At 51.8% G+C, this 14,324-nt stretch overlaps 1 protein-coding gene across 2 annotated transcripts in view; it reads left to right on the top strand.

The window, feature by feature from the left end:
- Positions 1-14,324, top strand: part of GNAO1 (G protein subunit alpha o1) — a 146,635-nt gene that overhangs the window by 91,808 nt on the left and 40,503 nt on the right. For both annotated transcript variants that reach the window (XM_056361044.1, XM_056361043.1), the window contains exon 4: positions 4,350-4,510. In XM_056361044.1, the coding sequence (XP_056217019.1) occupies positions 4,350-4,510 (161 nt within the window). The remainder of the gene's footprint in view (positions 1-4,349; positions 4,511-14,324) is intronic.

Here is a 14,324-nt window from a genome sequence, read left to right on the forward strand (position 1 = left end):
CAGATAATTAGGGGTGGTCAGTATCGGCATGATGAGAAATAACTTGCTTGCAGAGATGAACATGACCACCAGTGATGTCAGGCTGCTGGGAAGAGCCCCTCTCCCTTCCAGCAAGGTAACAAATTAATTGGGCTATGTGGCTGTTGCAAGCAAAGTCACAAGTTCGCGTGCTGAGCACAGCCTGTGTGCTTGGTGACAGTGACATATGGGAGACAATTAAATAACTGCGGTTATGCCCAGGTTAGTGAGAAAACAGATCCCCTTGTGAACTGGATTTATACCATGTGCAAAGGTAGATGCACAACCCAGAGGTAGGAAGGAGCCACGCTGATTTCCCGCTAAGCTGGCAGGCTTCTGGCTCACCTCTGCCTGTGGATTTCACTGCCCTGGCCCTGCAGAGCCCCCTCCACTCCCCGGCTGCTGTGGAGGTTTGTTCTTTGACAACGGGTTAGGTGGTTTTTTAGCTTGATGGCAAAAGCCTGGATGTGTCATTTACCATCCCTGGGTCTGTGAGCGCAGCTGTTTCCCAAGCCAAGCCCAGCCAGCTCCAGTTCTCCCGCTGTGGGTGGGCACGTTCAGAATTCAGGAGCGACACAGCTGAACAAATCTCGCTCTCGGTGACAATCAACCCAAAAGCAATCAGCTGGAGGGTTAGGGTTTGACCCACTATGGAAAATGCAAGTGGGATGCATGGGAAAGCTGTGGGGATGGGATGGGATGGGATGGGATGGGATGGGATGGGATGGGATGGGATGGGATGGGATGGGATGGGATGGGATGCTCCCACCAGATAAGAACCAGCCTGAAGGAGACCAGCCCAGCCCCTTACCCTCCTCCCAGCCAGCTTGTACCGAGGGAACAGGAGATGGAGCAGCTGGGGAGAGGCAGCGGCAGCAGTGGAGGAAGCAGCCCTGCACCATTTTGCGGCTCCTTCCAGCAATCCCGGCGGCAGAGCGCTGCCTATTTTTAGCTCCTGAGGTAGCTGAAATACCACCGTGATATTCATTAATGAAAACCCTGTCGGATGGGAACTGCAAGGCGGGGGGGCAGAGGGGGCTGGTTGGTCGGGTTTGTTTTGCTTTGTTTAATTGCTGGCTTCAGTACAGAGGCAGAGCGTGGCAGGAGGCTCGGCTCCTCTCACCTCGGGAAAAGCGGGAGCGCCAGACCCGGGGGAGGTGGGAAGGGCAAAGTCAATCAGGCAGTATTTAAAAATCTACCTGCTGGGCCCAGGGGGGGCTGGAGATTTTAATGTCATTCCCAGCTTGAGATACAGCCTGGAGAGTGAGAAAAGAAAGGGGTATCTTCTCTTCTTGGATCCTTAATTGCTCGTTAAATCACCTAACAAATGCCTGAACTCCTGGATGGCCCCATGCTCCCTGACAGAGGGGCTCCATCCTTGGCAGGGGGGAGGAGTATTTTTAAAAACACTCGTTTCACTTGCTTTTTTCTTGGTCTAGAAAACTGAGAGTTCAGTGGTTCACTCTGCAAAATAAAACTAAGTCTAGAATATTTTTATTACCATTCAGCAGGAGCGATAGACTTGCCTACGAGCTGTTCCCCTGCTCCAGCCTGTGGAGTCACGGTCTGCCCCGCACCGGGGAAGGGCAGCTGCTCCCATCCCTCCCACCGCCAAAAGGGACCCCTGGTGACTGCAGAGCAGCACGTACCAAAATAACCCCCTGCCCTAGGAGCTCAGCCCCGCTTCTAGCCCAAGCACACCTGGTAACCACAGCTGGAGGTGCCTGTCCCTGGTCACTCCCCTTCTGCCCCGTCATCGCTGTTCGTCTACGTCTTCTGCTCAAACCCTCTTGCATTAGGTCTTAAATCACAGGGCACTGCCACAAGTCTCAGCAGTGGGGAAGGTGAGGCAGCTATTTCGTGAAAATGTGACGACCCTGCTGTTCCTTCTGATGCTTTGCAGAAAGCAATCTGCAGTCTAATCCACAAGCTCAGAAGCAGCCCAGACCCTGCCTGTAACAGCTGGAGAACTTCAAATGTGCTTTGCCATCGCAGACAGATGGGCAGATCTGTGACTTACACCTAGAATGCCCCCCAGCAGTCAGGGTGACATACGGAAGACCTCCTTCCTACCTGACTGTAACTATGGGTGCTTTTTCTGCACAAATAACGGGGCCACGCCAGTCCGCAGTCCTGAGCTGACTGGCCATTAGCAGGTTTCATGTTATTTAGAGTCCATGAAAAGAGCAGAATTACAGCTCCAGCAGGGCAGGCAAACCATACTGGTGATTTATGAATATTCACTGAGCTCACGAAGCACTCCGGGGCAGAAAACAAGCTTTTGAAATTAACTGAACTCTTCAAGGTTCCTTGTTTGCCTTGGCTTTGTGATGTGAGTCACCAGTACTGTTTCTCCAACACGAGCAGAGTCTGTGCAGAGTGCGGGGAGGATTCCTGGGCACTAAAATATGAAGTTAAATGTTCTGCGAGAAAGGCTGTATGTTCATAAAGTCTTCAAAGCAGAGACGCTCCACTCCATTAAGTTTTACGGGATGGTGTGTCCATACAGTACTGAGACTTCTGCCTGTGAAGACTGCATCATCAGGGGACTTGAGGCTCTTTCTCTGAGCACTGAACTCCCCAGCAGCTTCAGCCTCCAGTGCTAGCGGCTTGGCACCCCGCGATTTCCCAACACTTTCAGTGTTCGGTAAAGGAAGGCTGCAGGGGAGTGTTGATCCTGGCCATGCCAGCCATGCCGTACGCCTGGTCGCTCCCACCCGTGCAATTGGGTTATTGTGATGCTCTTCACCGCTGGTACTTCTCCACTTCTACTTGTACCTATGACCTAAGATATAATCTGCTTGCTTTGCCACAAACCCTGTCATACCTTGTCCCCAGCGCTCAGGCGGTACCCGAGGAGAGCAACGCATTCAGCAGTTGGGCTGTTCCCATCACAGCTGCTAGGTCTGAGTGTCAGGGGGGAGCACCCGCAGCACCTGGCCGGGCAGAGGAACAGCACAGAGACTGTTCTACCCAGGAAAGCTGCAGGAGCTCTTCCCGAAGGCAATGCCCGGCTTCCCAGGAGCTGTACGCCCAGCTGCAGGTGGCTTTGTGCTCATGAGCTGGGTCACTGTGATGGACAAGGGTTGTTTGTCCATGGGACGGTGGCAGCACAGCACGGGCCCTGCCTGCACGCCCGTCTGCGACACTCATGTTTCTGGCCAGCGTTTGCTGGTTTAGACCAAACACCCTGGCAGGCGAAGACTTCCATCTGTGTTTGTCCAAGAGTGGGTTTGATCTAGCAGACAAGAGGAGAAGTAATAAAACCAGGAGGTTGTCTTCGCTAGCTGCTGTAAGCACACACAAGGATTAAGAGCTCCTCTTTTCCAATGAACTATAGCAATAATAATGGGGTTTGTTTCAGCTGGTAGAAATAGGAGAATTTTCCAAAATTTTTAAAGCGATGAACTGCAGATTAGCCAACAGCCCTGGGGTTTCAGAAGTCTGGAGAGGGGGTGGGAGATCCACTTTCTGCAAAGCAAGCAGAGGGTGGTCATGAATTCGGGTGTCCCGCTTTGCAAATGGGTGAAGAAGCATCAGCCACCTTGAACTATTACAGCAGGGCTGAACTCAGCTATTCCAAGGCTGTCTAGACGTTCCCATCCTAAATCTGAGACATCTTCCGGACCCGAGTTGTGTCAGAACACAATCCTCCAGGAAAAGTTGCTGTTCCAACAAATCACATTTTTCTTAACCAAAAAAGATTCCATCTGAACACAGCCAGCTGGCCCTGCCCTCGCTGCCATACTCTTTAACTGCAGGAGATTCCTCTCCCTCTGAGTCACAAAGCACGACAGCCAGCCAAGGTGGTCGGTGTTAATATGAATTAGCCCCTGGAGCAGGGGCTCGTAGCAAAGAACAAGAATTCAGGAAAAGTAATAAACCAGCATCTGAAAAAAATTGCTTCTGGAGCCTTTCTACTGTCCTTTCTGATACAAACAACCCCTACTTCAGAGCAGTTACACACCCAGGTAAAACAGGTATTGTTGCAGGGTATGTGTCGCTCTGCTAACAATTTAAAATAGGCTTGTAAATATAGGAATTTCCTTCTGTTCCCAAGAAACTCCACACACACGCACCGCTGACTGGTTCTGCTGAGTAGATACATTTGTTGACGGGGGGTGGGTTGCAGAAATAACCCTTTTGCTTGTGGCTTCCTTGCTCCATCCTCCTTTAGCCCTGCCTGCTGGATCATACGGTGTGGATCCTAAAGCCCCATCCCGAGAAACTCAGCCCCTTGCCTCCTAGGGTTTGGTGAACTGTTTCTGAAACCCCTGGCTCCCAGTTCTGCCTTGAGCATGTATGTGACCTCTCGTTTCTTTCCTCTGCAGGCTGATGCCAAGATGGTCTGCGATGTTGTAAGTCGGATGGAGGACACAGAGCCCTTCTCTCCAGAGCTGCTGTCAGCTATGATGAGACTCTGGGCAGACTCTGGGATCCAAGAATGCTTCAACCGGTCCCGGGAATATCAGCTTAATGACTCGGCCCAATAGTGAGTATGCCTGTCCATAGTCTTTTCTGTTAAGAAGCTGCGTTTGGGCTTGTTAAAGTTTTAACTGGAGTTAATGACCTGACAGCGGTGGCTCTGAAGGTGGTCGTGCTTACAGGCTGGGGTGCGTGTTGTGTCACAGGCTGCTGTGAGGCAGAGAGGATCAGGCAGGACATTCATGTCCCCGCCGGCCAGCCGGGGGTCACAGGGGGGTCAGGTCTGTGACCGTGAGGCCAGGTTCCCCAAACTGCTCCCAGACGGCTCAAGGTAGGTTTCTGCAAACACGGATCTAGTGAGCAGAGGCAGACCAACCCATGGACGCGGCCAATGGCTTCTTTGTTTGCCTGGTAGATAGCCGGAGGGTGTGATCAGCTGCTTTGTGTAGCCGCACAGCTCTTGCGTTTGCTTCTCTGATAGCCGTACCCTGTGCTGATAGGCAGCTGGATTACAGCCAAGGGTGAGGGATGTCTTTGCTCCTGTGCTCTTGTGGCGTTGTGTTATTCTCATAATGCAGTCAGTGGCATCTCTACCATTAGGGACCACATCCAGACTACCTTTTTAATGGTGATTGGTTCATCCCACCTTAAGGACAGGAGTTCTCTGGCTCTGAAGAAGCATTGAGTGCCTCTCAAGTTTCTGTTCAGGCCCATTTCTACTGATAATTCATCCAATCTGTTTGCCTCCACCTAGACAAGGAGGCTAAAGTGTTTCATACTGTAATTTCAATCGCAGCAGCTGTTGCAGTCGGGCAAAACATCCTCTCAGTCCCGTACTGTGTCTTGGGCAGTAGTCAGTAAAACATGGTTAAATATAATATAAAAAAATAAGGAACGGGCAAGCACAGAGTCATCATTTCCCCAGTCATCCCTTTGGACCTTTTGGTAATCAGGGAAACAGAGGCTTCCCCAGGTAGCAACAGGAGAATGTTACGGCCATGCTTTTGGCATTCACAATATTCCATGTCAACAAGTTCACCAGCTGACTCATGCACTTCTGGAGTCGTTACTGCGTGTTTGGCTTGTCTGGTGTCTCTGCTTAGGGTTTTCCTGGATATCTATCAAAACACAAACCCAGGCACCGGCGTGGCTGAGGGTGGTGTTCTGTGAGGTGGGCTTGATCGTCCCCAGTCTGCACCAGCTCCTCCCATCCAAGCTGGCAGGGCAGTTAGGGAGCGCAGGATTATTTCTGCTCTTGCCATGCTGTGGCAGAAGGCGAGTGATGACACATCACTTGGCATTGACCAAAAACCAAATGGGAAACCTGCAGATGTGTGGTTGGTGTCACAGCTTCCTACCCAACCATTTCTCACCACAAGCGACTACATCTCAGTGATGATCCTGACATTATGCTGCCTTTTAATCACTGCTAGGTGGACATCCATGTTTAATTTCATTGCCTGTAATAGCAAAATCAGCCTTCTCTTGCCAGCAAGTTGTTTTTTTCTACAAAAGAAGGGTCTGATGGTATAAACATACCTTTAGAGATATAAATTATATTAAATGCCAGTCCTAATTGCATTACAACCTTGTGGAAAATTTTTCAATTGTTTTAGAGCCAACTACCTTGAGGAAAGTATTTTGATTTTGCTTCCATGCAAGATAGCAGTTGAAAATAATAAGCATAGCCCTCCCAGTGTGACCGGCTGCTGGGCAATTCATCAGCGAGAGCTCTGAAACCACAAGCAGTTTTTAAACATCCACTGAAGAGGCTCTGCACTGTGCTGTTCACAGCAATACCAACGTGTGGTTGCAGCCCAGCAACATGAATTTTGGTCCACCCAGATCGCGATCCAGAGGAGGACGTGGGATCCTCCTCGCCAGGGGAGGGCTGGGCTGCCTCTCGGTGGGTCGGGCTGCAGCTGGACGCTTCTTTTCTCTGGGCTAGGTCAGATGGTGAAGCTGAAGACAACAAAATCCTTCCCATTTAGGGACCTGCTGCTGTTTGGGAGCCTCTGGTGGTTCTGTCACCAGGAGCAGAGATGCTGTCAGAGGGCAGGGCACTGCGACGCATCCCGCTGCATCTCTCAGCCCTGGTGCCATCACACCAGATGGTGATGCAAGTGAGAGCTCGGTTGGCACTTATTCACGCCCAGTGGACTCCCAGCGAAAAGAGGCGTATTTTTCATTTAATCCTTCAATGCTTTGGGGTTGTTTTCTTCTGCATGAGTGAAAGATTTGAGACAGTTTTCTATTTTTTTTTGTACCCCTGGGAAAGGGCTTATCTTTATTGACACTGATACTGGATTTAAAACACTAGCAACTACAAAATGTGATTCCATTAGGGCTGATAAAAATAAATTCCGGAGGAGAACTGAATCTGAAGTTCCCCAAAGTTTGAAAAACAGTGACAGGCAGTGAGCTGGACTAGCATCACTCTTATTTCAGCCTCCTGTTGGTGATAAGCCATAAGGACCAGTGTTTTGCTGGCAGGAGGGAAGTTTGCTGCAGGAGCGAGAGATTGTGCTCCGCGGCTGCTCAGCACATGTCACAAGGTCCAAAGGCACCAAGTGACCAGGTCCTGCTGTGACCAGCACAGGAGTGGCCCAGGCACTTCACCCAGAAGCCACCCACTGAATGCCCTGGATGCTTTTCAGAACCCCCCTCCAGTGCCTGGCTATTTCTAAGGAACCACTGCTCAGGCTTCTGCGAGTCAGTGCTGCCATTGCCCTGCGTTGTTCTTCCAGTGCTTTACCTTGAGGTTTTCTTCAATGCTTCAAGCAACAGCCCTCCTGTTTCAGCCCCTGGGAGCCCAAGTCACAGGCTGGTCAACAGCCTGCAAGAGCTGGCGGCATGGCTCTTACCAGTCTGTCATTAATTTCACTGGAAACAGATTTTATCTTTTGTGTTAGGCTAAAGAATTGAGTAATAGCTCTTCTCCCCTACCAAAGATGGGCCGGAGCACGTTGTTTTCGATTCTCCCATGCCCACCTGCCTAACGGTGTGAACTTCCCTGTGAAGCTTTGCTTTTCTTAGGCTTTAAAATCAGCCCGTCCTTAGCAAGGAGCTCATAGCTGCTGCGAAGGGACAGCAGAAAACAGCGCTTCTGCAATGAAAAAACATGATTGAGGAAGAGGGGACGCTCCGTAATGGGCCTCCTGTGTCTTGGACAGCAAAAAAGTAAAACCACAAGGACGGTGAGAGAAGGGAAGAGAGTAAAATGTAGCAGTTGGTTTCATCTTTTTTCATTACTGCATTCTTTCATTGTTCCCCAAGGCAAATTTACGGGTGGGTTGAGTTCCACATTCCTAATCTCTTGATTATGTTTTTATTCCTACTTTGTCTCCTCTTCCTTTCTTGTCTCCATGCCTAGAAGCTAAATCTACCTCTGATCATCAAAGAGTCGGGGCACTGCTGATGTCTTTTTCTTCTCTAGCCAGTTTCTGTCTGTGGAAGCACATCTGTGACCCACATTTTGCTTTCAAAATCAGCAAAAGAGGTTTCCAGCTGGTTTCCTTAATCTCCTACTTTTGTTCAGATTTTAAAATTGCCTTGTGTTTCCTAGCCTCGAGCCCCTAACTAGCCTGGTCAGCGGAGTGCAGTGCACAGGGCAAGTTTGATCCAAACCGCCCAGGGATGGGACCTGCTTTGAATGGCCTCCAAACTTCAAGGGGGAACGGAGCAGACGGAGCATCCACATGAGCACCAGTTTTCTGTGTGCATATCCAAACAGGCACAGGCCCTGCAAGATGTGTAGGCAGAGACAGTTTGCAAGTACACAGACATAAAAAAGCCAGAATCCATCTCAAGTTATTCCCCTCCTGCTTCCAAGTACATTGAAAGATCATTTGATAATGCCAGGGCTGTGAAACTGCCGTGAAAATGTAAAATATTTTAGGCCTGCATTCAACCCATCCATCTTCACACATATCAGAGGTGTCAGGGCTAGGAAGCTTGTTGCCTTTGGCTCTCTCCGGGAGCGAGGGGAGGGAAAGATGCCTCCCGAGAGGCATACGGACCTCACTGCTCAGTGGGGAAAGAGAGACGCAACTGTGTCTGCTGCTCTGCCATAGCTAACTGGAGCCCTGACATCTCAAGTCTGTGCCAAATACCAAGCACAAGCTGGACAACACCTGGGTTGCTCCAGCTTCCAGAACTGCCCTGGCCATGCCTTACAGAAAAGCGGCACCAACCCCAGAATCAGATATTGCAGTGCCTTCCTTCTCACCCTCTCTCACGTGGGACTGTTTTCTGATCTCTTTTCCTTGCAAAAGAATTGTCTTTGCAGGAGGGTATCACCTTCCCTACTGATACTTATTGCATCCCACATGCCAACTCACACTCTGCACTGAGAAAACAGTTGAGAAAGTAGAGCCAGATGTTGTCGTGGTACAGTGAATGGCTTCCAGACTGAGCCCCGCCAAGGCAGCGCTGGAACCGGCTGCCCAGAGAGGCGGTGAAATCTCCCTCCTTGGAAATGCTCAGCACTGAGCCACCTGAGCTAACTGAATGTAGCCGTGAAGCTGGCCCTGCTTTGAACGGGGGGTGGTCCAGCTGAGCTCCAGAGGTCCAGTCCAAACTGGCACTTTTTGGTTTGTCTTTTGGTTTTGGTCCCCTTGCTTTTTCTGTCATGACACTGGGTTTAAAAAGGAGAAGGGGTCTTCGGGGTTGGCCGCAGTCTCCTCCTGTTCCCAGCCGCGCCGGACCATGCAGCTTTACGGTAATGCCCACATCTCACAAGTCCCGTGGTCTCAATGTTTGCCTTGCTGGTGAAGGGGACTTGCAGGACGTAGGCATAATGCACGGCTGTCAGGACATGGTCTGTTTTAATGAGCTGCAATTGTTGCTGGCTCTCTCAGGCTGAAGAAAGAAAAATTATAGGTCAAGGTTTTGCATTAATATTCCCATCAGGTGTGTAGATTCCATTTTCTCATCACAGCTTTTGCATTAGAATATGGTTTTCTGTGCACCCGTCTCACTCATGCCTGTCCCTTGCACTCCCTCGCAATAATTGGAGGGAGTAGCAGCATAAATGAAACAATCCAGTTAATTGGAATGACCTGCGTTGCACTGTTTATCGACAACCCACCTTTGTGTCTCGGAGCCCAAGCACCAATAAAGCAGAAAGGGAAAATAGATCACAAGCAGAGATGTAGATACATTTGTTTGAATTTATGGTTTCATTTACTCCCGTTAAGTAAATATGCCCACCAGTTTTGAATAATGAAGTTCCCCCTCTGATAAGCAAAACAAAACAGCTCATGAAGGCCAGAGCAGGTTGACTGGAACCACCAGTAGTTCCCACAAATGAGATGCAAATAAGATTTCCAGGGAGGAGCAGCCCTGTGACGTCTGCTGGTGCCAGGTCTGGAGCAGGGCTGCTTCTGTTAAGTGCTTGGTAGAGGTCTCAGGCTTCATTATGATCCTCATAAATGAAGCAATGGCCGTGGCTATATGGCTACACCTAGGGCTGGGTGTGAGCAGGAGGGTGGGCACGACAGGAGACAAGTCTTCGAAATCAGCTGGATGTTTTCCAGCATCTCGCCCTCAGTCTTTATCCATCTGGAGACCCAATTCCACCAAAACTGGGTGCAGTCTCTCCAGGGGCTGCCTCTGTTGGCCCAAAGCAGGGTGGAGACCACGTCACGGTATCCTGAAGATGGGTGTTAAGCAGTGCTCACCTTCCCATCCCACCAGACACTGCCAGGAGAGTGCGAGGACTGAGCTTCCTCACCAGAAAGCTCAATCAGCACGGGGAGCAGAGGTCTGCAGGACCCCTCTCAGACACCAGCACAGCCGAGAGCTCCACCAGAGCTGCTGTCTCCTGGGGCACAGCCTCTCCGTGGGGGAGAGGCCACCCAGAAGCTTAGTCCTGGAGCCAGGCTCTTCCCTTTACCCTTTCCAAGCCACACATGCAAGTCATCAGGGAGAGGGGGAACTGTCTCAAAAGGCATTTCCTGGCTGGAGCCGATGCAACCTCCAAAGAAAATGAAGAAGGAAAAGCAGAAGGTGGTCTCCCTTGTGAACACCTGGTCTCTGAGAAACCCCTTTCAGTCGGTGCGAAGGTATCTGAGGTGCCATTAACACCCCCCACCCCCACCCCCGAACTTCTTCAGCAAAGAGAAGAAGCTGCAGAGCTGGGCTCTACAGCAGAGCTTGTGGCAGCACCTAGTGATGCGGGGACAGCCAGGAAAGCGTTCGCCAGCTGAACCAGAGCTCTGCTGCTTCGCTGGCTGCCTTTCCATCTGAAATAGCCCATTCTACAGCCAGCTCTGCTGAAAACTCAGCACCTCTTTAGATATGGGTCTTGCGGGTAAAAACTGGTGATAGAGTCTTTTACCACCCAAAAATCTCTCTAAGGTCTGTCTGAAGAGACCCGGCAGATAGCAGCGACTGCACTGCAGGGAGGAGCGGAGAAGTCATGCAGATAGATCATTCCCTGGGGACAGGGACACAGCAGTACCTGCCACCCCTCTGCCCATTTGCATTGCCACGCCGCATCCTAACGATGTTGTCTGTGTCCTGGAGATTAGGAAAATCTTGACATCTTGACTAAATAAATTGCTGTTTAATGACCCACGATAGCAATCAGGGCTGTCCCACTTTTGGCAAAGCTCCCACCCGAGAGGGTAGGAGCCGGGCAGTAGCTCACGCTGCCTGGAGGAGGGGACACTGCCAGGGTTTGGGAACAACCTCTTCTCTTTTTGCATTTTGCTTAAAGATGAGGAGCAGCCAGCAGCACTGATAAACACGGCACAGGGCATTCACCCTCCAGGAAACCTGCTGCACCGCAGCCTTGAACCCTGGATAATCTGTTCTCATCGCCGACTGACAGACCCAACAGGAATTTCTTCCTGCCTTGTGAAGGGCTGTGGGTGACAGATTCAGTGCAGAAAGATTTGACTTTTTTTGGCTCAGTATTTGTGTATTTTTAGGCTGAAATGTCCTTACGAAACCAGCTGGAGCTGGCAGGCTGCCACCAAGGGTTGGGGTATATTTTTTTTGTTGTTGTTGTTCCGTTCAGCTTGTTTTTTTCACTGCTACCCCTAGTGCTGTCTGCAGCCCTGCTCTCCCACCAGCCCTGCCCTTCAGCAGGCAGCGCTCGTGCCCTGCAGCTCGCCCATCACTGCGGTCTCCCCCCTTTCACCCCAACCTCCTTCCCACGCTGGGGGATGGAAGTGCTGGGATGCGGCTTCGGAGCCAGGAAGCCCAGCTTCTCCTGGGAACCCACAGCCCCTGCTCCTCCTCTCCTGCAGAGCCGGGGAGCCCAAGCTACCCTCTCCCTTTCTGCACCTTGCAGCTCGACATACCGTGTGCCCCCAGCTCCGCCGTCACAGCCTGCCCTGCGAGGCAGCATCACTCATATGGGGTGAGGGCAGGAGATGGGGTGTCTCCTGCCAGCGAGGCTCTTGGAGCATCCTATTGCTGTAGGAAGCTCCTTAGGGAATCGGGTAGCTCTAGCAAAAATACCCTCTGTATGGGTAATTCCTGCTATACGCCAGCTAGTCGGTGTCCGGCTCATCGGTCAGCAGGGACTGTGAGTCCTGTCCCACCGCAGCACCCATGGTCAGGTGGGGACCAGCCGGCTGCTCTCAGCCTCGTGATTCTGCAGTGTGTCTGCAGGCAAAGCTGTCAGGGGACCACTGTGCCGCGGCTCTTCACACCACCAGCGTCAGGTCTGGCACCGTCTGCAACTCTGGGAGGCGAGCACGGCAGTGGCACGTCATTTCCCAAAGTATTTACTGTCTGTTTGAAATCCTTAAATGGCAAAGAATGGCAGGAACGTGGGAATTTCTTGGTAGCTGGGCTCTGGGATGGAGCAAGCTGTCTTCCACATGGGTCTGCAGGCACCAGTGGTGACGGTGTGACTGAGAGATGCTGCCCCCAGTCTTGCTCCCCCACAGGGTCCTATCCCAGACGTCATCCCAGTTTGGAAGGAGAACCTGAAAAGGGGCTTGCTGCAGCCCGGGCAGCGCACAGCAGTGCAGCGGGAGCCTGCCACCGGCCGTGGGGTGCACAGCTCAGGAGGAGCCACCCCAGCCCAGGACGAGCACCACCGCGCAGGGCAGATCAGGTCCCTGCGCTCAGGATGCAGGACGTCCTTTTCCCCTTCCTTCACGTTGTCACTGCCACCAGCCTTTCCCTGCCCTGGGTTTCTCGGCACAACGCTCCCTCCCCTGAACTCAGGAGGTGCCATTCCTCCATCGGTCACCCTGTCCTGCCCCAGCTCAGCGTGCCATGGCTGTGTGAGTCATCAGACCCCACAACGTAAGAGAGCCCACCAAGCACACGAGTGAGGGACGGCTACAGGTGCGCAGCCACTGCCACCCCTGCCCTCCCTCGGGTCCAGCCTGTGCACGCACGCCCCACGCGAGAAGAGGGGGAGCAGTGCAGCACCCCCACACTCAGGTGTTTAAGGTTAGAAGTTAAATCCAAAACCAATCATGAGCTTAGCTAAAAAGCTCCCGCTTTTCAATATATATTAAGACAACCATTGGAAAATTGCTTTTATCTGCTGCTTCCTAAGCCCTCTGGCTTATACTTTAAAGCCTTTTGTCTGTGAACTGGAGAGCTGGAAAGTCCTTTTTTATTTCCTTAAGCAAATAGTCCACCTAATATCCAGCCTTGAGGGGCTGAGGCTTTAAGAGAGAACAAAAATGAAGAAAATTAAAAATAAAAAATTGTTGCAAACATTGTGACATGTGCCATAGAATCACAGGACTCGGCAATGATGGGGATGAAGCACCCGGAGCTGTGCCCACGCAGGGAAGGTGGCATGGCCCCCGTAGGAAGGCAGAGCTCCCTGGGACCCCCCCGAGCATCCGTGGTGCCTGTTGGTTAGCAGGTTGAAGCTCCTTGTCTCGGTTCCCCCATGGGGACAATAAACACTCCTGTTTATGAGACGCTGATGGCCACAGTGGCAAGAGCAGCACAGGCAGCAGCAGAGTGAGGCAGGAGCCTGTTGGGCTGGGCAGAGCACGGCAGGGGTGTCCCAGTGAGCCCACGGGAGCCGAGTCCCAGCACTCGGCCAGGACAGTCCTGCTGAAATCAGGATTTGCCTGGTGGAGCCCTGTGCTCTGATCATTTCACAGACAAATTGATATAATAGCTTTAATTAGCCCTGTAGCAAACACCACTTTGTTTCTTGCTTATCCAGGCCAAGCACTGAGCCAATATTCAACCCCCGGGCATTGATTTTCTACTGCTTTTTAGGATGGAAAGAAGGAAATATGGGGATTTTTCTCCACGCAGACAATGTGGCCAGGGCTCGGCAGGACAGGCATGTGTTCGGGCACAACCGGTGCCATGCATATGGTGCGTGCTTGGGGTGTCTCAGAGGAAACCTGGCACCGGGGGTGTTGGGCTGCAGGCAGCATGGCTGGGCAGGTGGGAAAGGCTGTGTTTTCCCTTGCGATTTCATTAGCAGCCCTGCGGAGAGTGGCAGGCACGGGTGCTCCCCAGCCGGTGTCCCCAGTCCCCGGACACGCACCACCCGGCTGTGCCCCGCTCCGGGGCTGGGTCAGTGCCAGGCGTGGCCTTGCTGCCTCCTCCCGCTCTTGGAGACCTGACAGCGGGGTCGTACCTGGTTTTTCCCTAAGTGCAATGATGAGGCAGTCATGGATTTGGGCAGGGGAGCTGAAGGCAGGCGAACATGATGCTGCCGCCTTACTGCCTCGTGTGCCACTCTCCCATACCCACCAGGCACAAGCCCAGCTAACACAGTGGACCTGATACACTTCAGGCAGATCTTTTACCTTTTCCTATTACTACCTTCTTTTCATTTTCTTTTTCTTTTTTTTTTTTGTTTTATTTTCCCCTGCAACACAGCTAGTGCTAGGTCCATTTCACTTCATTCACCCATACCTTTTACACCATTAGAC

This window comes from Falco biarmicus, chromosome 15 (genome assembly GCF_023638135.1).
Source record: "Falco biarmicus isolate bFalBia1 chromosome 15, bFalBia1.pri, whole genome shotgun sequence".
NCBI classification, from domain to species: domain Eukaryota; kingdom Metazoa; phylum Chordata; class Aves; order Falconiformes; family Falconidae; genus Falco; species Falco biarmicus.